The sequence below is a fragment of the Musca domestica genome, unplaced genomic scaffold, assembly GCF_030504385.1.
Source record: "Musca domestica strain aabys unplaced genomic scaffold, Musca_domestica.polishedcontigs.V.1.1 8, whole genome shotgun sequence".
Lineage (NCBI taxonomy): Eukaryota > Metazoa > Arthropoda > Insecta > Diptera > Muscidae > Musca > Musca domestica.
The window spans coordinates 7,890,387-7,914,971 of record NW_026712409.1 but is presented as its reverse complement, the minus strand read 5'-3'; the positions used below and the strand labels follow the sequence as shown (position 1 = coordinate 7,914,971).

Below are 24,585 nucleotides of genomic sequence, written 5' to 3'. Positions count from 1 at the left end.
TCTCACCCTTTACAGTGGGTTTCGCCAATATTTAAAGTTTGATTTTTGTCCATGACGGATTGTTTAACGACCGATCTTTATCGGTTTAATGTTGTTTTCGGATTTTTGCATTACAATTTCTTTTTTTAAACCCCAAAACTTTGGGAACGAAAAACATTTCAATTTGTATGTGTATGAATATATTGTAGTTTACCGCTAATAATAATATGCACAATATACAGTATGTATTACTAAACATAGTATGGATATATGTATTATCGTTTCACAGTTGTTGTTGTGACATTTTTTATGGTTTTTTGGGAACTCCACAAAGTTTTGATTTATTTCTTGCTCTCACAAAAAAGTAGAGGAAAATCAAGAAGAATGCTTTGTTATTTGTTGGCTTTTTTGTTTTTGTGAAATGATTAAAAAAAAAAAAAAATACTTATCTTTGAGCTTTACTTATAAAATACAAGAAACTACGACTGCTTAGCACACAGCCCACCTAACTCATTCTTGGCGATTTCTGTGCGTTCTTCTGCTCTATACTAAGACAGTGTTATTGTTGCTTTTTGAAACAGATCCAATGTTAAAGCACTAAGAAAGGCCGGTAACGACTTATTGCCCACCAGCTGTGTTTCAATCAGTGACTTGAGTGTGGCCGAGTATGGTGTCTCCAGCATATCCAACATATTGGATTCATTCAAACGGAAATTTAGATAATGATCTGGATCTTCGGCATACATGCTGGAAATTCTGCAAACGGCAACAAAGAAAGAGATTATTTATATTTCTGCGAAATGGGAAGGAGTTGTAACAGCATGATACTGGGATGGTACTTACTTGTAATTTGTATTGGAGCCCACCCTATCGATGCGATAGCCAAATAACATGTAAACAACTTCACGAAACTCCATGCTGGCAGATTTGTAGCATTCTTTCATTTTCTTCATCTTGGAATTCATTGACTCCAGCTCGCCACGCAGCTGATTTATTTCCTTGAAATTCATAGTAATGTTGGTGGTTTCATTGAGACGTGCCTGCGTGACTTCATTGTCTTCTTCCAGTTTTTTGTTTTTACGTTTCAAACGTTCAATCTGAAAACAACTAAAATATTAAATTTTCTTTTTAATTTAACTAATTCCCCTTACCTCTGCTTGCAACTTTTCAATCAAATTATCGGCATTTTCATATGCCTCATTTGCTGGATTCAACCGCATGTGTACCACCTTGTATTTCTCCATGTTAAAGTCACCTTTAAGACAACGATGTTCCAATTCCAACTCCAATTCCTCTTTACGTCTACGCAAACGTTCATTTTCCATGCGCAAGGTATCCAGCTCCTTCTTGAAATGTTCATAGCCCGTTGCATTGGCATCAACACTCATATTAACACTGCTTTGATCACCGGTTGGATCCGAATTTGGCAGTGACTTGGCCGTATTCAATTCCTTTTCCAAACTGGCACACATATCCTTATAGCCCACCAACGTTTTTTCCAACATTTCAATACGTGTTTTCAGTTGATTCTCGGTGGAAGATAGATCGGGTGCAATGGGATTAGAGATGGTGAGATCTTTTTCAAAGTTCTCCAATAGCTGTTTGTAACAATCACGCTCCTTGGAAACCAACAGCAATTTCTTTTGCACACGATCCTTAAAGGCCTTGTGGCGCTTGAGGGCCACATTAAGTTCTTCCATATTTTTCGAATAGATTTCACATTTTTGCTTGTAATCTAATAACTCCGATTCCATGGTTTTGGATTCAGAGGCCTTGGTATTCTTTTCGCTGGCCATAAGGACATCATGTTGTAGGAGTTCCTCAATACGGGCCCTTAAAGCCAATGGGCTAACTAACATATTTGGCGAACAATGATCTTGGGCCACTTTAACCCATTCCTTAACTTCTTCTTGAGCATGTTTCAGTTGTACTTGCAAGGCCACAACTTCGGAGCGGGCACCTTCTTCGCGTTCGAGGCGAGAACGTAAATCGTATACCTGTTCTTCCAAAAGCAATTTATTGCCCAACAATTCCTGCAAGTGTTTGTTGTTGGAGCGTAAACGTTCCAGCTCCTTATCCATGTTTGGGATGCTAAGCAAACGATCTTGGGAATTCTAAAAAATAAATTAGGAGATAGATTAGGATTTTGTGCTAAAAAGTAATATTCTAGAATGGAATGTTAAGAACTTGCTAACAGTTACTTTGGAACATGAAACTGTGATACATCATCCCAGTTGTCTAAAGAGTTTGCTTCCCATTTTTCCCACATTTTCCGAAATTCATTGGAATATCGATAATTTATGAAGGAAATGGCCGACATGTTGCAATTGAGTTTTTTTTAATAGAATCCGATTATGAGTTTAGTTGTGTGTTTCTAACTACCGGATTTTTATCCTAAATTCTTAACCACGCCTCTGTTGTCCCAGGGGATATCTTACCTTGGTAATCTCTTTCCAATCATTGTAGGAAGCAATTTCAAATTCCAATTCCTTGATCCGCTGATTGGCATTTTCCAATTCCTGATTTACTTTTTCGTTATCCAATTTAAGATCATCATAACAACAAGCCTTGGATTTCAAGTCATCCATTTGGCTTCTAAGGGACTCCAATTCATCGCAGCTTAATTCCAGCTCCTAAAAGAATAAATGGATTAATGACCACTCGGAGTCTACTACTATCCTTGTTTACCAGCTCAATCTTTTCGGCATGCCGTTTATATTCACCCAATTCATTGGCCATGCTATTCTGGACCAAACGGGCATTTTCTTCCACCTCATGTTTGGCCCTTTGTAGCTTGATAATCACTTCCTCGTAACCATGTTTCTGTTGCTGCAAATCACTCTGGGCCTTGATCAAATCTTGTTTGGCGGCATGTTCCCTTTTTCTCAACAACTGCATATGCTTCTCCAAATCCTGAATTTTGTTAGAGGAAAACTCACATTGTTTCTTTAGTTCCGAGACACGGCTTTCATATAAAGTCTCAGATTCCTGGCGCAATTTGTGCAAACGTTCCACTTCTTGTTTAAGTTTGGATATCTATAAAGCAGTATTACATTAATATACATATTTTCATATCTCTGCAAAACCGAAGACTTACTCTTGTCCGGGCCTCTATCAAATCTGCCTTCATCCGCCGTGTTTCCCACGGACTGGGTGGCGGAGCAGCGCTGCTATTCAAGGACACATTGCTGGTGTTAAGACTAATGTTCAAGCCATTGTCTTCAAAACTTTGTGACAAACGTCTCTTTTTGGGAACTAAGAGGGAAAACAATCAATTATACACACACAAACAAGACGGACGATAAACCGCAACTTACTTGTCCCCGAGTCATTGAAAGAATCACTCAAATGCTCGAATGTTAATTTCTTCGGTGCTGAATGACTAACGGAATCATTGAATTTTGCCAATATCTTATCTAAACTTGTTTTAATATCTTCCATTTTATAAAATAATTAAATTTACTTAGAAATTGTTGAATTTGCTTTATAAACATACACACGCCACCGAGAAAATTTTTTGTTTGCAAAACTATAGAGTTGCCAGATTTCAATGCCGGTATTGCGTAGAACGCAGAGTTGTATGTGAAATGCCAACATATGGGGCAATACACACAAACAAATTGCCATCCCAGTGAGAAGTAAAGCAAGTAAACAACTAATTAGGTTAATGTTTACATCAAAATTGTTTAAATTAAATATATCATTTTAAATATTTATTTTGCTCACTATTGCGAGTTCCTCGAACATTTAAGAATAATTAAAAGGTTGGTAGAGATAAAGGCTAAGGGAAATTCTGAAATACCCACCAAAGGTAGATCTTGTTTTTGAGGGCAAATTAATACTTCCCGCGATTTAGGGTTTCAAATTCTAAAAATACCCCTATTTCCAAATTGGTAATCGAAATGAAAGCTTTGAAATGCCACTTAAGATGGATTTTGTGAAAACTAATTACAACAGAAGAACATTTCTGGAAGGTGGAACCATATTTCGCGAAATATAGGATTCCAAAATTTAGTAAAAACCCTCAAATTTTTAAAGTGTTTCCAAAAAAGAAGTTGTTTTTAGATTTAACCTTTTTTTAAATAGCCGACCTTCAGTCGGCCCTTGAAATGTTCTCCTCTGGGATATGTTTAACACCGGTTTCGCGAGCAATATTTCATTTTAAGTGGAAGGCCTTCGGCCGAGGCTTAAGCTTAAGATATGCCCAAAATCGGCCTCGCGACCCCAAAGTTTTTAAAGTAGTAGTCCTTTGGCCGGGGCTGGGATTTAATATAGAATTAAATCTAAAACTAAATTCTTTTAGGAAATTCTTTCAAAAATTGAAAGTTGTTATAAACCTTTGTTGTGTTTATGGAAATATTGAGATGTGCCAAGTCTGAATGGAATCGGATGTTAATTTCGTGTTTAATGATTTTCATGAATATTCAAAATTTTGACCCTTTGTGGGGGAGGTACCAGAAGGAGTGGACCGATATTTCCCAACTTCACACCGGACCTTGGTTTAATAAAAATATTCTGATGTGTGTAATTTGTAGATAATCGGACAAATACTTCAAATTTTATAAAAGTTATAATTATTCAGAATTTTGACCCTTTGTGGGGAAGGAACTTGATGGAGTGTACCGATGTTGTCCATTTGCATATTAGTATTTGCAAAGTTAAAGGAAAATCGGATTATTCTTTCTCTTTCTGTGCAGTAAATTTTTTTCTTTGAAAATGTTGACATTTTGTGGGGGAGGTACCGGAAGAATAGACCAATATTGTCCATCTCTGAACTCGATCTATGTTTGATAATAATATTACGATGTATCAAGTTTGAATCAAATCGCATACTCTCTTATCGTTCGCACCAGCCAGACAGACGGACGGACATCGCTAGATCGACTCCAAATGTCCTAAAACGGATTTGGTCCAAAGAGACCTAGGCCGTATCAAATGATATATACCCTCTGTAGCCATATGGCTGATTTACACTTTCGGATTTTACAAGGATTTTTCAATTATTTGCTCTAAAGTGTGATGTCTTAGCTACTATCTTTTAGCAACTTTAATTTAAAACAGCTAACCCAAGTTTCGTAGTTTCTTTCATTTTCATAGTTAATACACAAATCGTCTTAAAAACGAACAACGCTTGAAAATCATTGTTTATTATAAAATTTCGTGCACTGTTAAGAAAGTTCCTCGCCCGCCTCTTCAATTTTATAACGATGCTCATTTTTGTCTTAATTGGTATGTACATGAAAAACGTGCATAATAGCGTGATTTTACCATAGTAATTTTTATAGGGGAATCCTCACCTTTTTATGTTTAATTTTATGTGTATAAATTTAAAAATATTTATTATTATATATTTTTAATCAGTGGATTATTTTTGCACCTTTGATTTGGTCCCTTTTCTCAGGAACATTTTAAATCATTGCTTTTTTTATTCAAAATTGCCTTTGTCTTGTTTACCTTACTATAACCAGAGAAAATTTATCAATTTTTTTTTATCGGTGGAATTACAGAATCGGCCTACTTGTGAAATTTGATTTTGTTTTATTTTAAGATAAACAGGTTAATTACAACTTAGTATACTTACAGCCTGTTCCACGATATCGCAAGAACACGTTCGCACAACTTTTACACGACAAACAGCTGATTTCCGTTCCACTAAAATCTATCAGAACGAAAATTTGCACGAAAATCAAAGCGAACGAAAACGTAAGCATTTCAGTGTAATTTTGCGTTCCACTATCTTTTTTCTTTCGTACGCATGCGAACACAAATGTCAAAATCAGTCACTTGTGTGTTTGCTATCGTATAATAACAATTAAGGAAAATTGTTTTAACATAAACATTGCTTGATTGAAAATGGAAACAAAAATGTAAGTAAAAATAATAAATGCAATTTAATATGTGAACAACAAATATATATATTTTTTATTTTCTCAATTCCAGCACGAAAAAATCATCAACTACACAGCTGCGGGCACTAGTTGAGTAAATGGAGGAGAATCCTGTGTTCGCCAGAGGAATGCCAATTTTTGGAAGCAGCAGAAGAAGTTTTAAATCGGGGCGGATTTGGGTAGTTCTGCAACCGGGCACCCACTTCTCTTCCATAATATCCAAAAGAACCCGAAAACTTCCTTCGACACACGAAAGTTGGCCACAAACCTAGAAAAAATCATTTTTTATTATTTCAAAAATGTAAAAATACAATCATACTTACTGGTTGTTAGGTACTTCAAATAAATTCGAAGCATCTCTTAAATTCCTCCGTGGCACATTTCGAACCTCCTCCATAAAAAATAGGGCTACGGAAATATTCTTTTTTTTATTTTCTAAGAGCACAAATAGTTTGAACACAATCACTAGAAATTTTATTTTGTTTGTTTATTTACAATTTGTTTGTTTACAACTGAAATGTCAGTTGAGACAGAGCCACTGCTGCTTTTTCGCGTTTAAATTAGACATTTGACGCTTTTTTTGCTTTATTTCGCGATTAATTTTTCCAAAAAAATATTTAGCAACACTGAATCACGTAAGGCTATGCGAAAGAAAGAACGAAAGTTAGTGGAACGCATTCTTATACGAAAGTGAGTGAGTAGCCTTCGTTCGCACAAATTTTCTTTCGAGATCGTGGAACAGGCTGTTAGTATAGATGTTCCATAAAAATATGGCAACACTATATTGGCAACGACGACAGTCTCATTTCAGTCTTCAGATCCCTAATATAACCATAAAACACATCAGCTGTTAAGGCATTTCTCATCGGCATTTGCCTCTTCCCACATTCCACAACTCTTTGTTTCTGATTAGTTGACCAGTGTTGTCGCTGTAATTTCACAATTTTGTTAATTAAAATTAATTTTCATTAGGAAAATATAAAAACACTTGATAAATAACTACAAACCCCCGACAAAGCTACACCCAACATGGCTGCCGAAACAAAGATTGACGATGAAATTGAGAAATTGCGACAAGAAATACAAGAACTACGGAGGAATTGTGCCGCTAAGGAGAAACGCTTATCGGAATTGGAGGCTCAACAACAAAAACAAAATGAACAGGCAAATGCACAACAACAGCAAACTTCTGCTTCTTCTGATCAAATGCTAAACAATGACGATATTGCCCGTTACAGTCGCCAATTGATTTTACCAAACTTTGGGGTAAAAGGCCAATTGAAATTGAAACAGACCGCCTTTCTCATTGTCGGCATGGGTGGTTTGGGTTGTCCCTCATCTCAATATCTCTTGGCTGCCGGCTGTGGTCGTTTGGGTCTGGTGGACTACGATGAAGTGGAGCGTAGCAATTTCCATCGCCAAACATTGCATACGGAAATGTCCATTGGCATGGCAAAAGTGGAATCGGCCAAACAAGCATTGCAACAAATCAATCCCCATTGTCAAATTGAATGCCACAGGTTGTTGTTGAACAGTGAAAATGCCTTGGAGATTTTACGACAATACGATGTTGTATTGGATTGTACGGATAATGTGGCGACCCGGTACTTGTTGAACGATGCCTGTGTCATGTTGAATAAGCCATTGATTTCTGGCAGTGCCCTACAAATGGATGGCCAGTTGACGGTGTATAATTATGGAGAAAATTGTCCTTGTTATCGTTGCTTGTATCCGGTACCACCACCTCCGGATACTGTTACCAATTGTGGTGATGGTGGGGTTTTGGGTGCAATAACTGGCGTCATTGGTTCACTGCAGGCCTTGGAAGCCATCAAAGTGGCCTTGGGAGGTTTGGGTGGTGAAGTTCTAGCTGGTCGCCTGCTGATATTCGATGGTGGTCGTTGTCAATTCCGTAATATTCGTCTACGTTCCAAACGTGCCGATTGTGATGTTTGCTCCCCCAAGCCAATGATTACCCAACTGATTGACTATGAACAATTCTGCGGCATGCATGCATCGGATAAGGATATGGCTTTAAATATTTTACCATTGGAAAATCGCTTAACCGTGGAAGAGTATAAAAATGAAGTTTTGCAGAGGAAGCATATATTAATGGATGTACGCCAACCGGCCGAGTTTGAAATATGTCGTCTGCCAAATTCCGAAAATGTCCCTTTGAAGACAATTTTAAATGATTCATATTTGCAGCGTTTCGAAGAGGAGTTAAAAGATGAAGAGCGGGGTATTATTTTACTCTGTCGTCGTGGCAACGACTCGCAGTTGGCTGCCCAACACATTTTGCAGAGATTTCCCCAGCGTGCTGTGTTCGACATTAAAGGTGGCCTACATGCTTGGCATTTTAAGATTGATAATAGCTTTCCTATTTATTAGTAAGAAATTGGGGTTTTTCTTTAAATTTTGAAATAGTTTTTAAGTAATCGTGAGTGCTAATAAACAATAAGGAATGTTATTAATTGAATTTGCTTTGTTTTATAGGTTGCTTTTTCGGAAGAAAATACAATCCATAGTTATTTCACGACTAAACTACTTGGAATCGTACCTTTTCAGTGAAGAGGTTATAACATTATGCCCAAACATGAAAAGTCTTCGGATTCAATTATTGCCTGGGTCTTATGAATTGGGAATTTGCTCATAACTCTTATTTGTAGCAACGGGCCTCTAATGGGAAATTGATCCTGCTTCGGATATTCAACTTGCAAGTAAAAAGCGAGTCATTGCTGCAATGATGTTCCCAGAGGTGATCTGATGGACACTATTTATAACTATAAATAAATGCTAATCAGTTTTTCAATGGCACAAAAGAGCAGAGCGGTTTGAGGTTGTGGAGTCAGAATATTGAGGTTTGTGACGACATAGGTTTGTGAGGTTCACTGGCATCCCTATCAGTAGTGGGACCAACCTTCCTAGTTTCTATGTTGATTACTAGCGACAAAACGACATCTTTGGACTACTAGACTCCGGCATAACCAGTTGCCCATATGCCGTTGAAATTCCAAGTAAACTCAAATATATGGATAATGTTGTGTTTGGGAATTATATAATTGAATCCATCCGTCCAGAGGGCTTCTATATGGGCTTCATTAATTGCTCGCATCTCATCGGATCTGCCACATCCTCGTCATTAAATTTGATATTTGACTAATCGTCTTATTACCAAGGATCAAAAAAACGAATCGCCATGAAATTTCATATATCCTGATGGGACAAAAAAGTAGAGCGGTATGAGGTTATGAAGTCAGGCCGAATTGATGATTAGAAAATGGTCTGAGAAAAAAACGGATTGCCAGGAATTGTCATATATCCTGATGGCACCGAGCTATGGTATTCTCTTGCAATACTTTTTAAAACACCATTCGAAATATGGAACTATGAATAGCCCATTGGTCATTGCCTGGGAGCCTATGCAAGTAATCAAGCGAGGTATTTGAACCCTTTAGGGTTCGGTGTATTAACACGGATTACCAGGAAATGTTATATATCCTGATGACACCGAGGTGATGTCTCTTCTACTTCTTTTTAAAACACCATTCGAAATGTGGAACTATGAATACCCCTTTGGTCATTGTCTGCCGTTTATTTCCTTGCACAAAAGTGTTACTGTTCGAGGTATTAAGCGGTATAGGGCTATGCATAGTTGACATATATAAGTTAGGTACTGAGGCCCTACATGTGGGACTTTGCTTCGACGAACTTTGCCTGGTTTGGACTGAGAGCTGTGATATAAAAGTATATCACGCAGTTTTGTATCTGGAATCACAGTTGATATAGGCTATTTGGCAGGTGGGAGCTGGAAACACTACTGGTCTGCTCAGGCAAAGATCCCATCATCAAGGATTTTTTTCAAAGAATTCCCAGGCTAAGCAGACCACTCTGCTATTTTCTCTCTATAAACCATTTCCTCTCTTTCTCGGATCAAAGGTCTCCGAGTGAAGCAGTTGTTGACTCCCGTGTAGCACTGAATCCTCAAACCAAACCAAAATGATATATTCTGAAAGTCTACAATTTAACCGTTCCTGTTGCAATGAACATAGCCGTTGATCCCTTGGAATGTAGCATTTTCCGGACGTTGAATGGCAACATAATGGGCCTTAGTTTTATATTCCCCATTCGTTGGATATGAAGGAAGTTGAAGACCCAAATGGTAGATGTAAGCAGTAGGCTGTACCATAAGTCCTATGGAAGTAGTGGCAAAGCTGGTTCAGTCTGCAACTGTCCTGAAAATATACTCTCAACCCCTTCATCCGTTATAACTCTCAGAAGCTGACCTGTATGTGCCTTTCTGGTAAACTATGCTGCATCATGATGCGGGGTCTCGCTCTTTATTCCAACGCGAGGAGGCATTCGTAAATATCGAATTGTTGATGTGGCAGTCCTTGTTTGAACTATAACTCCGTTTCAATTAGTCAATCAAAATCATAGATTTTTCCATGCATTCAAATCTTTTTTCGTAGCAAATGTGACCACATGCCTCTTCCACTGCCTTCCCTTCATCCCAAAAACAACCTTCTTCCTCCAGCACTTCAAAAATTTAAAAGCTCCATCAATTTTAAAAACAATTTAATTCATTTTTTATTTTGTTTTCTCGGTATTTTTTTTTTTTTTTTTTTTGGTTTGTTCGCTTGTGGTAGCGAAGCAAACAAGTAAAATAAATTGAATCTTTTCGTCTTCAATTTTTCGTTTCTAAGCCAGCATGAATTATGGGCCAACATTAAAAATTGTTTACTTTATTATCAAAAAAAAAAAGACAACAATGCCACCAATCACTTGAACTTCGTTTACACTCGCAATTTAGATGATGTTTCACGAAGAGAGTGGGAGACCAAGAGAGAGAGAGAGAGGTGGAGTAGTGTTGAGAAAACAAGAGAAGAGTAATAAGTGTCATTAAGCGCCTTTTTTATGACTTGATTTGAAATATCAACAACAAGGCGGGAAGGGACACACACTCAGACGAACAAACACTAATATATACACACATCTGTATTAGAGTATGTTTGTGGTCTGGTTGTCTGCCACATAAACCGCAAACATACATAAAGCCATCACAAGTTACACACGGCCGTATGGGCAGAAAATTCCTTTGGTTACCAAAAGAAAAAAAAGAGGCGAAAAACGAAGAAAAATGAAATCAAAATTAAATTGTTTTCTTAGGATGCGTTATTAGTGTCTGTTGGCATTGCCACAGCCAACAGTTTCCAACTCACTCAATCATCAGTCCCTGGGGTAATTTGGCGAAATGACTGCAGGTTAAAAGGAATTAAAGGTGGCAGGAAATATGACATGGCAAAGGCTTGTGCACACTTGGGTTGGCCGTATGTGGCCAAAGATTATGGTGGCGTATGGGTGTTGTAAAATCATATGAGGCCGTTATGTATACGCCATCCGCAAGGTAAAGGGAGAATGAAGTAAATATTAAAATTGTAATTTTTGTAATTTATTTTCGTCAAAGAAACAAGTAAAAAAGCTGTAAGTTCGGCCGGCCCGAACTTTGAATTCCCTCCGCCATTTGGTACAAATTTGGCAATTTTCAAATTTGGCAAAAATTAAAATCCGTTAAAAGTTCTGTTAAAATCTTAAAAATACCGAATATAGCCGTATATTAGGGTCTATACGACGACGTGGACCTGCATACGCAACTTTTGTCATAAGCTATTACAGTATTCAAATGCGAAACTTGAAAAAAAATCTGTTTATAATGTAGCTGAAATCATAAAAATACGGAATATAGGGAGGTACCCCCCATAAAACGGGGATCCGCACAGACAATTATCTGGCATAGGCTGTGGTATCCATTACGAACTTCAAATACCAAATTTGAAATAGTTCAGGTAAATAATGTCTCTAAAATCATCAAAATACCGAATATCGGGGGGTACCGTTATATGGGGGATATACGAGGACGTGGACCTACATGGCCCATTTTCTGTCTTAGGCTGTAGTATCCATTACGAACTTCAAATGCCAAATTTGAAATAGTTCCGGTAAATAATGTCTCTAAAATTATCAAAATACCCAATAGCGGGAGGTACCGTTATATGGAGGCTATACGAAGACGTGGACCTACATGGCCCATTTTCTGTCTTAGGCTGTAATATCCATTTCGAACTTCAAATACCAATTTTGAAACAATTGCGGTAAATAATGTCGCTAAAATCATAAAAATACCGCATATCGGGAGGGCCTACATGGCCCATTTTCAATACCAAAAGTCCTGCAGACATAATACACATTCGAGTAAAATTGTATCACCTACTTTATTTCGTTCGGAAGCTAGAGTGATTTCCACAGACGGACAGACGGACGGACATTGTTAAATCGACATAGAATTCTATGCTGATCAAAAATATAAATACTTTGTGGGGTCTAAAATGTATATTTCGAGGTGTTACAAACGGAATGACAAACTTAATATGCCCTCCGTACCATAGTGGAGGGTATAAAAATTGCCAACATATCTGGTCACCTTTACCAAATTTTATAAATCTCCTTTTACAACATCAAAAAAGGTGTATTGGGAAAACATTTCTACCTTAAATCAGCACACACATAATCATACTCATTTTTTTTTTCAAAATTTCTAACAACAACAATGAAACACAAAAAGATACGACAATTTCTTGTAACGCTTAAAAGGGTTATCAACTGCCACCAAAGGATTTGTTGCTTTGACGACGTTGTTTTGGTCCTCAATTGTGGAACAATGGCCTGGGCATAAAGGCAACATTAACAACCATTGTTACTCAATCAGAGATAAGCGAGACGGACGGCTACCCATGACCACTGAGAGAGAGAGAGAGATAAACACCAATGGCAAGTGAGCGTAGCAGCATAACGGCAAATGGTTTTCAAATAAATGACATCCATTGAGTGTTTGGGTGAGTGATATTTCTATTTAATCATTTGAATGCACAAAGAATGAGAGAGAGAGAGAGAGAGCGTGATTTGGGGGGAGAGAGTAAGGTGGCATATAAAGTATTGCTTCTCTTTGCATTGATGAATAATTCATCAGGAAATAATCAAATGAGAAAGTTTAATGAAATGTAAAAGTTTTGTGTAAATTGTATTTTGCGAAATAAGAAATGAGAACAATTCGGAGAAGTGCTAAATGTCGTTTGTCATATTTGACCTAGATATGGATTTAATGTTGTTTAATAAATTTAAAATGATTTAAAGCGAATTTATTAAATTGAATTTGATGATCGAGTGGTTTGGCCGGTTAAAAGAGAGAAAATGTAAATCGATAAATTGAAAGGAAGGAGAAATGAGTGATGTTATTGGAATCCCAACAAGGTGTGAAGGTAACGATTTTTTAAGGGATAATTTTTTTATGGTATCCTGGAATTAAAACCTTTTAGTGGGATTATTTAAAAAAATACGCCCCAAAAAGAGTTGTATATTTATCTGACGTCCAAAAAAGGAGTCTTTCAAAGTATAAGGTTACTTTTGAATTTTATTGTAAACCATAAACACAAATTCCATATTTTATATATAGATGTATAAATCTCCCGATTACAAATTATTAAGATATTATTAGAAGCATAAAATGCAGATCGAGGCCATTTCACTTTTGTTTCAACGTTCCTATTTTTTCCTGCCCTATTTTTTTATATTGAAAAATTGTAACTATTTTACATATTTACGCAGAAGTTGTCTTGGTTCGGGTGATCTAAGAGAACTTTGTTTTTCTGGTGCTTTGGATCCAGGATTGTTGTTTCGTTGTGCCCTTTTTGCCCTTTCCAGGCCTAGGGTCTGTAGAGGTTTCTGGAAAGCCTCTAACAAAACTCCCGATTTTGTGCATGAAATCTTCGAGAAATATTCGTACAAAATTCACAATTTGTTTTGCCGAGTAATCTTTAAAATAGCCTAAAAAATATGCAGTTTTTGTAGGAAAGATGTTTTAATGTTTTTCTCCAAATTAGCGACTTTTGCCCAGGAACCTAAAAAATTATTCATAGCAAGTAAAAAAGATTTAAGTTGGCAATTTTCAAAAAAAAAAAAAAAATAAAATCCGTTAAAAATTCTGTTAAAATCTTAAAAATACCGACTGTAGCCGTCATATTAGGGTCTATACGACGACGTAGACCTGCATAGGAAACTTTTGTCATAAGCCATTAAAATATTTAAATGCGAAACTTGAAAAAAAAAGAAAATAGTGAATAATGTAGCTAAAATTATCAAAATACCGAATATAGGGAGGTACTATTATATGGGGGCTATACCAAAATGTGGACCTGCACAGACAATTTTCATAGGTCGTAATATCCATTACGAACTTCAAATATCAAATTTGAAACAATTCTGGTGAATAATGTCGCTAAAATCATTAAAATACAGAATATAGAGGGATATAGGGGGGATATACCAAAAAGTGGACCTGCATACGAAATTGTTTGCCATAGATTTTAGTACCTATTAAGATCTTTCAATACGAAATTTGAAACGATTCCGGTGAATATTGTCGGTAAAATCATCAAAATATCGAATATTGGGAGGTGTTACATGGGGGCTATACGAAGGCGTTGACCATTTTCAATACCAAAAGTACTGCAGACATAAAAACATCTGAGTAAAATTTTATCAATCTACTTTATTTCGTTCGGAAGCTAGAGTGATTTTCACAGACGGGCAGACAGACTGACATCCTGATCAAGAATATATATAGCTTTTGTCCTCCCCATTTTTCCTCTAAGAAGTCCATCCATAGAAGACCTTAAAAAGAAGACATTGAAAACGTCTTCTATTCCAAAAGTCCCCTTAAAGTTTCTTATCTATTGAGGACCTAGAAATAGGTAGCCGTTCCTAAAAGTTCTCGTACATAAAATAATTCGAAAATAACTTTTTTTCTACAGAGGACTTCTGAAAGGTCTTTTAATAGAAAGACATTTTCTTACATAAAAAACTTCTAAAATCTCTACCTTTCAGGGAAATCCTTTAGAAGGGTTTCTATGAACAGAAAACTGTGAAAGTGTCTTCTTTTCATAACTGGCTTTTAAAAGGTTTTTTTTAAAGGATATTAAACCCATGCAACACCTTTAAAACACACCACACATTAATCTAAAAAAGTCTTTCAATTCTAAGAAGACTATAGAGGGGTTTTCATCAATTGAAGGCTTCTACATGATCCTTCATACATAGAAGACTCCTGAAAGTTCTTCCATTTATAGAACATCTCGAAAGGTTCTTCCAGAAAAGTCTTCATATTACAGAAAGTCTGTAAACTATTTTCAGTCCAGAAAGGCCTCTAAAATGCATTTTCATTCATAGAGTAACATCATTCAAAGAAGTCTTGTATGAGGTCCTTTATCCATAGTGGACCTGTAACAGGCCTTCAAACTTCTTAAAGATTTTTATTTTGTAGAATATCTCCATAAAGTCTTTAATTTTTGTAAAACCCCGGAAATGTTCTCTATACCTAGAAGAAAGTCATTTATGGGACTTCCAATTGTATAATATAAAAACCCTAATAGAAGAACTTCTTTCCACTGAAGATTTTTTTAAAAGCCATTTATCCATTGTAGACCTCGAAACGGACTTTAGATAATATAAAAACCCTCAAAGACCTTCAAATCATTCTAATTTTTGAAAAGTCTTCAAGGAATAAATGACGTCAAACATTTCTTCCATTCAAAGAAGTCCTTGTAAGAATTTTCAGTTGATTGAAAACCCATAGAAGATTTCCTATCCATAGAACACTTGAAAATGGCATTCAATTTATACAAGTCCTAAAAAGACACCTAAGTTCAAAAAAGCTTTTAATTGAATTGAAGAGCTCTGCAATGTCTTTAATACATAGAAGACCTCATAAACGATTTCTGTCAATAAAATTTTGCCCTGCCTTGTCATATTGTATTGTAACCAATTATTATCCCCGTTCATTTAATCGGATCGGGTAGAGAGTCGCTAGTTTATATTCTCCCAACTTGTTTACTCTCTGATTACATTGTTTTTAAATGGATCTGTTTGTGGAGAAAATTACACTTAGTGAAGACACGCGTTCCTACTTCTCTAATTTCATAATAAAATTATATCCAGGATTTTTCTCTTTCCTGAAATCGTTATTCTGTTCTTAAATTCGTTTAATCAATTATTGATAGAAGCTTTCTAGATGTCTCTGAAAAGGCCATCTAACCGTAGGACACTTCGAAGGGGGCCTTCATTTATAAAAGACTTCGAAACCGTCTATACTTATAATGGTCCACCAAAAGATTTCTATCCTCAAAAGTCCTATAGAAGGCCATGCATCAGTAGAAGGCTTATGAAAGTCCTTCTGCACGCAGTAGACATTGACATTAACTCTAGGAGATCTGGAAATGGTATTTCATTCATAAAGAGCTATACATAATCTTGCATCGCTAAAAGACCTCTAGAAGTTCTTTTATACCTAAAATACCTCTATATATTTTTTCATTTATAGGCGACAATTTCTTCATATTCCTCTACTCTTTTCTACGAATTTAAAAATTTTTATCTTAACAATGGCTGATTGTTTTTCGAATTACCATGACCTGTTTTCCAATTTTCCCCCAAAAACTAAGAGCTCCAGGTTTTATTTAAATGTTCTGCTCATAGGAACAATATGAACCTCTTCGCGCTGGCAAATACCCATTTGGGGAAAAAACGCTGTCAGGAAATTCCATGAAATTGCCATAAAGTGTTTTCCCTGGCAAAACAAGCTAAGTAAGCATGAACAGGCAGATATTTGTTATTTGCGTGCCCCCGTGTGTGTTTGTGTGTGTGTGTGATTTTTCACACGTTAAACAAAGCACACACACAAACAAAGAGTCATACATACAAGTGTATTTGTGTATGAGCATACATATTTGTATATTGTGTGGGATTTTAGAGCTTCAATCAAATTGGAAATCTTGTTTACCTCTGAATGCTGCTGAAGGACACTTGAGTGCCATTAGAGGAGAGTTCTTCCACTTCTGAAGAAGAAGACCTCAACACCGCTAGACATTTGCTAACATAATTATTGGTGTTGCCGTGCCGTTGTTCGTTTTTAGTGGAGTTTATCAAATATCACATGTAAGTGTGTAAGTTTAACTGTTTACATGACAAGAGAGCAAGAGAAGAGAGCGAGAGCAAAGAACTTTCTCATATCAAATTACGCACAAAACAAAACACTTCAAGGGAATACTCAATGTAATGTAAGTCCGTTACAAAGTGTGTGAGTGTATGTGTGTGTTGGTGTGCGTGCGTGCGTGGCAAACATGCATTGTAACAACATTGCCAGCAAGCAGCAGCAACAAGTGTTATAACTGTTATAATTCCAGGGATTTTTGGTCTCTGTTGACATTTCGTTGGGCTTCCATGGTGTTGCAGATTGTGAGTTTTCCTTTTCTTCACTGGGGGCGACATGCAGACATACATGTGTTAGTGTGTGTGTGTGTGTTTTCAGTGGTTTGTTTAGACTGCCTTTTGTGGGCATATTCTTCTCTGGCGAAAGAAATAATGACAAAGGAAAAAAACAACTGTTATTTGTATTTCGATAATCTCTTGATGAGAATCACCATGACTGGAGTGATTTTTTTGTTTTTTTTTGTTTGAAGTATTTCTTGAAGAGTTTCTATGGTTTCTCCCCCCACCCTGAAGGGCCACCAAAAATGATAAATCTGTTTTTTATTCGTTTTATTGTTTCATTTTCCATGAAATTTGAGTTATGCGGAATTTTTAAAATGTAATTTATTATGAAGATGGCTGGTATTCGATTGGAGGTGTGAGTCATAACATAAATCTGGAGGGTAGGTGTAAACCGCTCTTGCCACGATGTGGGAATGTGCATTTTTGTACTAGGAGATATGAAAAAAGGTTTTTATGCAACGAAGGCCCGGAGAAGGTCTTATATCCAAGGAGACCTGTAGGCGGTCCTCCATGCATAGAAGACCTTTAGGTTGTTTTCTGTCCACAGAAGGCCTGGAGAAGGTATTCTATCCGTAAAGGACTCACAAAAGTTTCTCCATTCATGGAAGATCTGTAGGAGGTCTTCTATCTTTAGAAGGTCTGAAGAAGGTATTTTATCTTTAGAAAACCTGACTTAAGGTCTTCTATCTTTAGAAGACCTGAGTAAGGTCTTCTATCCTTAGAAGACCTGAATAAGGCCTTCTATCTTTAGAAGACCTGTAGAAGGTCTTCTATCTTTAGAAGACCTGAATAAGGCCTTCTATCTTTAGAAGACCTGTAGAAGGTCTTCTATCTTTAGAAGACCTGTAGAAGGTCTTCTATCTTTAGAAGACCTGAGGTAGGTCTTCTATCTTTAGAAGACCTGAGGTAGGTCTTCTATCTTTAGAAGACCTGAGGTAGGTATTCTATCTTTAGAAGACCTGAGGTAGGTCTTCTATCTTTAGAAGACCTGAAGAAGGTCTTCTATTTTTAGAAGACCTCAAGAAGGTCTTCTATCTTTAGAAGACCTCAAGAAGGTCTTCTATCTGGCCTTCTATGAGCAGACCTTCCGGCCTTGTATGAGAAGACCTTCTAGCCTTCTACAAGAATACCTTCTGACCTTCTACGAGAGGACTTCCTGGCCTTCCACGAGAGGACCTCCTGGCCTTCTATGAGAAGACCTTCTGGTCTTCTATGAGAAGACCTTCTGGCCTTCTATGAGAAGACCTTCTGGTCTTCTATGAGCAGACCTTCTGGTCTTCCATGAGCAGACCTTCTGGTCTTCCATGAGCAGACCTTCCGGTCTTCTATGAGCAGACCTTCTGGTCTTCTATGAGCAGACCTTCAGGTCTTCTATGAGCAGACCTTTTGGTCTTCTATCAGCAGACCTTCTGGTCTTCTATGAGCAGAAATTCTGGTCTTCTTCGACCAGACCTTCTGGCCTTCTATGAGAAGACCTTCTGGCCTTCTATGAGAAGACCTTTCTAGCCTTCTATGAGAGGACCTTCTGGCCTTCTCTGAGAAGACCTTCGAGCCTTCTATGAGAAGATCTTCTGGTCTTCTATGAGCAGATCTTGTGGCCATCTATGAGCAGACCTTCTGGCATGCTATGAGAAGACCTTGTGGCCTTCTATGAGCAGACTTTCTGGGCTTCTATGGGAAGACCTTTTGATCTTCTATGAGCAGATCTTCTCTGAGAAGACTTTCTGCTCATCTATGAGAAGACCTTTTGAGCTTCTAAGAAATGACTTTATGGCCTTCTGTGAGAAGATATTCGTTAAAGCGGTATGAATCAAAGGCTTCCGGTCTTTCAATCTTCTATACACATACCTTCCTGACTTCTAATAAAAAAAACTTCTTTCCTTTTGTTCTCCTTAATGGTTTTCTCTCCCTTAATGTATAGAGCAGTTCTCTTCTCATTTTACTCGATTTTCAATACAACTTAAATTATATTAATTTAATTAAAAACTTTAATTAACAACACCGCCTTTTTGTGACAATCACTGCCACCTACCCGAATCATCAATATCACTACATCACAACCACCTCGATGAATCCTTAATTGTTAACTCTTTTCGCAAATATTATGTCACAATATTATAACACCTTATTGACTCTTTCCTGTCAAAGATTAATTTATTATTACCCAACATCCAGCTGCTGCACCCTCCCATTCATCCATCGATCCGTCAGTCCTTTGCCAAACAATAACAAAAATCTTCAATGCGATGACATTTGAGTTTTCTAATCGTTCCGATTACAAATTTCATGTAATCAGTCATTAACCTTTTCACAGCGCCTCTGGCCTGGTCCGACCTGGCCTGGCCGGCCAATGGAAAATTTGAAATCAGCTTTCTCTGAAACCATCATCGACGAAAATCGGAAACAACAAAAAATCTGTTGGGATTTGTTTCATGGCCGAAGGTGTGAAGGAGAGCAAACAATACCCAACAGCAATTCGTTGTTGTCCTGCCAGCCATCCACCCATTCGTCTATGCGATAACAAACGAGGGTGGGGGTCACACTTTCATTACTTTAACCTCTCGATGGCAGCCAGAATAAATAATCTATTACTGTGTTTTACTTTTCAAACTGTGTGGGGTTATGGTTGCTGCTGCTGGTTGCTTCATTAATCACAATTAAATACAATTTGTTATTGTTGTTATTCCTGTGACACCAAGGGCCCCTACCCCAGCCGAGGGCTAGGTGAGCAGTGCGACTTCTGTGAAAGAGGGGGGTGTTATGCTGCTGATTAAAATGTTCGTTGACTCATTTAATTTAAAATTGTGAAATTACTCACTTCAGCGACAATTCTCTTCCTCTCTCTCTCCTTTCCGAAGCTCTCTCTCCCTTTGGCATTTTCTTGGATATAATTTCTCCTCTCCAAGAATAAACAATAATAATAATAACAATTGTAATTAAACTGCTCAGAGACATTTTTCGTAACTGTCAGCAGGTTATCAACATCAACAACGGCGTTAGTTTTCTAGAAATTAAATCCCGCCAAAATGAGGGAAAGAGATGTCAACAGGAGTCGTTGCGGATGCCTTGATTTGACAGCAGGTCATCATGACCGTTTGTTCGTTCAGTGGAAATGTGGGGAAATGAATTAATTTTTGTTAAAACAAGACCTACTTGTTGTCCTTTCTGCTATCGTGCTGGTCAAGTGGAACTTTCTGTTACATAACGAGGGAATGCCCTAGGCTTCCATGAGACGTACTTCTCTTCTTCTATGAGAAGACCTTCCGGCATTCTACGAGAAGATCTTTTGGACTTCTATGAGCAGACCTTTTATGAGAAAACCTTCCTGCCTTCTATGAGAAAACCTTCCGACCTTCTATGAGCAGACCGTCTGAGGAGAAGAGAAGTTCTTCTGTTCTTTTAAGAGAGGTATTTCTGGCCTTCTATGCGAATATCTTCTGGCCTTCTATGCGAAGATCTTCTGGCCTTCTATGAGAAGACGTTCTGGTCTTCTATTAGAAGACCTTCTGGCCTTCTATGAGAAGACCTGCTGGCCTTCTGTAAGAAGACCTTCTGGCCTTCAATCTTCTGGTCATCTATGATAAGACCTGGTCTTATGATAGAGGGCTTTCTAGTCTCTATGAGAAGACCTTCCGGCCTTCTATGAAAAGTCCTTCTGGCCTTCTATGAAACGACCATTTGTCCTTCTATGAGAAGACCATTTGGCCTTCTAGTCTGGTCTTCTAAGATAAGACCTTCTGACCTTTTAGGGAAGACCTGCTTTTGTTTTTCAAAATCTTGAACCCTATCTGGGGAGGTACTAGAAGAAATGGTGCGATCTCTACTAGCTGTATAACATATATTGTGTTAATGGAAATATTGAGATGTACCAAGTCTGAATGGAATCGGACGTTATTTCCGCGTTTTATGAGCTTCATGGCTACTCAAATGTTTGACCCTTTGGGGGAGGTACCATAAGGAGTGGACCGATATATCCCATCTTCACACCAGACCTTGGATTAATAAAAAAGTGTGATGTGTGTAATTTGAGGAGAACCAGATGCTTATTTCGGATTTTATGATCGTTTTGGTTACTCAAAACGTTGACCCTTTGTGGGGGAGGTACCAGAAGGAATGGTCCGATCTCTACCATCTCCATAACAGATCTTTTATTGATGGAAATATTAAAATGTGCCAAGTCGGAAGGGAATCGGATATTAATTTCGTGTTTTATGAGCTTCATGAATATTCAAAATTTTGACCCTTTGTAGGGGAGGTACCAGAAGGAGTGCACCGATATATTCCATCTTCACACCAGACCTTGGGTTAATAAAAATATTGTGATGTGTGTAATTTGAAGACAATCAGACCCGTAATTCTCATATTATAAGAGTTGTAATTATTTAAAACTTTGACCCTTTGTGGGGGAGGCACTTGATGGAGTGAACCGATATTGTTCATTTTCACCCACGTCCTAGCACTGATGCAAATATTAGGATTTGCAAAGTTTGAGCAATATCGGATTATCCTTTCTCTGGCTGTGCAGTAAATTATTTTCTTTGGAAATCTTGATATTTTGTGGAGGAGGTACCAGAAGAAGTGGACTGATATTGCCCATCTCCGAACTCGATCTAAGTTTGACAATAATATTACGATTAAATTTGGATCAAATTGGATACTCCCTTCGAGAGTTATCGTGCGACCAACCAGCCAGTCAGACAGACGGACGAACATCGCTAGTTCAGCTCCAAATGTCCTGAAACGGATTTGGAGAGATCTAGGGTCTAAAATAAAATTTCGATGAGACACGTTTTGGCCGTATCAAATGATATATACCCATATGGTTGAGGATACAAAAATATGGTGCGTATGATAAATATTTCTTCACTACGTATATGACGCAGCCTATTTATTCCAATCTTATTCAGAATGTTTATCAAATTACCCAAAATGAAAGAATAAACGATTCCAATTTTATTTGCAACAATTTAGATCCTTTGGCTCATTTGCCCAAAAATAATGAATAACACTTTGCCCAGACTAATCAGGCAATATCCGAAATATAAACAAATAAAATATATTAGCTTTGACGTTTCGCACGCATTTTTCCAGGAAAAATTTCCTAATAAAAAATGGAGAGTAAACCCTCGGCAGGTAAGGACGAGAAAGAAAAGTAAACAAAACAGCGACACACGCATACGAATGCGTGTTCTCCCTGGTTTCCAATTCCACGAAATATGACTTAATTTGGTTGTTGCGTTTTCACACATTTATGACTGGAGGGCTTAACACACACCGACGTATAAACCAACACACACATACTCACACCCTCTCACACTCATATGCATGCATTTATGCCGTTCCTGAAATTCCATTAGCATTTATTTTGCACAATTTTTGTGGCGCTTTCAGTCAAATGAGAATTCCCGGAAATGGGGCACGTACAAATGTAATTTTTTTCTCGAGCTTGTTTCTGTTTTAGCAGGTTGTTTGGCTTTGTATGAATGACTGATTGACTGAGTGGCAGTATGACTGTTTGGTTGCTGGCTCTCCCTCTTTCGCCGCCTTGACTTCCCTCCGTTGCGGTCTGTTGGTCTATTTGCTTTGGCTTATTTGATTGTTGTGTGGATTTTCCATATTATAATTTTCGCCGAGTAAAATTATTACTTAGCGGCATTCTGGAATGCCATGTCAGCTGTATTTCCATGGACTGATGTCAACCGAATGTAGCCGCCACCGTTGATGGTGTAACTCTTTTTTTTATTTTTGCCATGGGAGTGCAAAAGGCCAGCATTTATTACCAATTCTCACATTTATGTGCAGGTGTGTGTGTGTGCGAGTGTGAGTGGTAGTGCTGTGAAGTGGTGTAATTGTTGTTCTTGTTATTGGTATTGTTGAATGAAGAATGCCAGAGTGTCAAATGCCTATTAAGGTGCTATGCAAGGTTTGCCGTTTTATTACTTTGACATGATACTGAAGTGGTTGCGGTTACACCATTTCCGAAGGGAAAACGAAATTTTATTCTCAAAATAGGCAAAATTTGAAAATTCATAAAAGATATGCAATAAATTTTCCAAACGCAGATCTGGTTGTGATTTGTGATTCTGTTGCATGAATGTTCTATAAAAATCGTCTTTCGGTCTTTGATATGTACAAGAGCCACCCTATGATATTCTAAGAAGAGTACTGTTCCAAATTTTCTTTAAGAATACATATTACTTTTTTTAGAAGTACTACTTTTTAAGAAGTACTTACAATTTTTTTTTTAAAGTAGGAGAATAACCTGCATGTCTTCCACAAGACGGAGGAAGGAACTCAATCTCTTTCTTTATTTTTCCTGCTTCAATGATTTTTACATTAATAGAAAAATCTTCTTCTGGCTTAAATATGCGAGAATTCCATCTTCTGAGCTTCCTAAAGAATATTTCCTTTATGTCTATGTTATATCCCAGATTTTTCCCAGAAGATTTTCTACAGGTGGTCTATGTGGCGATTTTTTCGTGTTTGTTTTTAGAGAGACATTCTTGAAGCTTTTCTTTTGAGCTTCTCAATAAAGGATCTTTAAACTCTGCATGCTCGTTTTTTACAAAGAGCCTTTTAAAATTCAAAATATTGACCTTCAGAGAAAAACAAAAACAAAAAAAAAACAGTAAAAAAAGTCCTAAAGTCGGGTGGGGCCGAATTTATGATACCCTACACCACTTTGCAAATTTAGTAGAGCTCCACATAACAATTAAGGGTTGATATGATTATAATTATAATTTTAAAGTTCAAAGGACTAAATATGCCGAAGCATTTGTATTTTTTAAATTCGGACTTGTATTGCCCATTTGGTGCAAAATTAATTTGAAATCAGATAAAAATATATATGGGAGCTATATCCAAATCTGAACCGATCTCGATAAAATTTAGCAAATATATTTCTGATCTGTATTTGATATATCGTTGTTACGGCTGAGGGTAAAAACAACATATAACAACATATATGGGAGCTATAGCTATATCTGAATCGATCTTCACCAAATTTGACGGTCGTAAGTGCCAAATTTCATCCCATTTGGGCAAATATTAGACGTTTGGTGCACAATAAAAGGTAAATCGGACGAAGTTATATATGGGAGCTATATCCAAATCTGAACCAATCTCGACAAAATTTAGCAAAGGTGTTTCTGAGCAGCATTTGATATATTTCCCCAAATATTGTTGTTACAGAGTGCATATTACGGCTACGGAGGACAAAAATAACAAATCGGATGAACAATATATATGGGAGCTATAGCTATATCTGAACCGATATCGATCAAATTTGGCATACTTATTTTCAGGCCTAATTTGGTTGTATGTGCAAAATTTCATT

At 37.2% G+C, this 24,585-nt stretch overlaps 3 protein-coding genes and 1 long non-coding RNA gene across 4 annotated transcripts in view; 2 read left to right on the top strand and 2 right to left on the bottom strand.

The window, feature by feature from the left end:
- Positions 1-24,585, top strand: part of LOC101894853 (uncharacterized) — a 185,760-nt gene that overhangs the window by 3,312 nt on the left and 157,863 nt on the right. The gene's annotated exons all lie outside the window — the stretch shown is intronic.
- LOC101895186 (mitotic spindle assembly checkpoint protein MAD1) lies at positions 163-3,513 on the bottom strand. The gene is made up of 7 exons (XM_005178973.4): positions 3,297-3,513; positions 3,077-3,234; positions 2,668-3,015; positions 2,418-2,612; positions 1,131-2,093; positions 823-1,076; positions 163-735 (listed from the first exon to the last, which is right to left on the bottom strand). Exons 1-7 carry the CDS (start codon positions 3,418-3,420, stop codon positions 528-530), a joined length of 2,250 nt encoding a protein of 749 aa, XP_005179030.1. The 5' UTR covers positions 3,421-3,513; the 3' UTR covers positions 163-527.
- On the bottom strand, positions 5,852-6,614 carry LOC109614090 (uncharacterized). Its single transcript, XR_002195361.2, has 2 exons — positions 6,191-6,614; positions 5,852-6,135 (listed from the first exon to the last, which is right to left on the bottom strand). It is a non-coding gene; the product is annotated as an uncharacterized LOC109614090 (long non-coding RNA).
- Positions 6,733-8,346, top strand: LOC101895020 (adenylyltransferase and sulfurtransferase MOCS3). The gene has a single exon (XM_005178972.4). It carries the CDS (start codon positions 6,897-6,899, stop codon positions 8,256-8,258), a length of 1,362 nt encoding a protein of 453 aa, XP_005179029.1. The 5' UTR covers positions 6,733-6,896; the 3' UTR covers positions 8,259-8,346.

What these genes read in the sequence shown, in the direction of transcription:
- LOC101895186 (XM_005178973.4), bottom strand. Translation starts at nt 3,420, where the DNA reads ATGGAAGATATTAAAACAAGTTTAGATAAGATATTGGCAAAATTCAAT. An exon ending in TGATAGAGGCCCGGACAAGA is followed by an intron (nt 3,016 to 3,076) that starts GTAAGTCTTCGG and finishes ACTGCTTTATAG; the next exon opens with ATATCCAAACTTAAACAAGA. An exon ending in TTGAAAAGTTGCAAGCAGAG is followed by an intron (nt 1,077 to 1,130) that starts GTAAGGGGAATT and finishes AGTTGTTTTCAG; the next exon opens with ATTGAACGTTTGAAACGTAA.
- LOC101895020 (XM_005178972.4), top strand. Translation starts at nt 6,897, where the DNA reads ATGGCTGCCGAAACAAAGATTGACGATGAAATTGAGAAATTGCGACAA.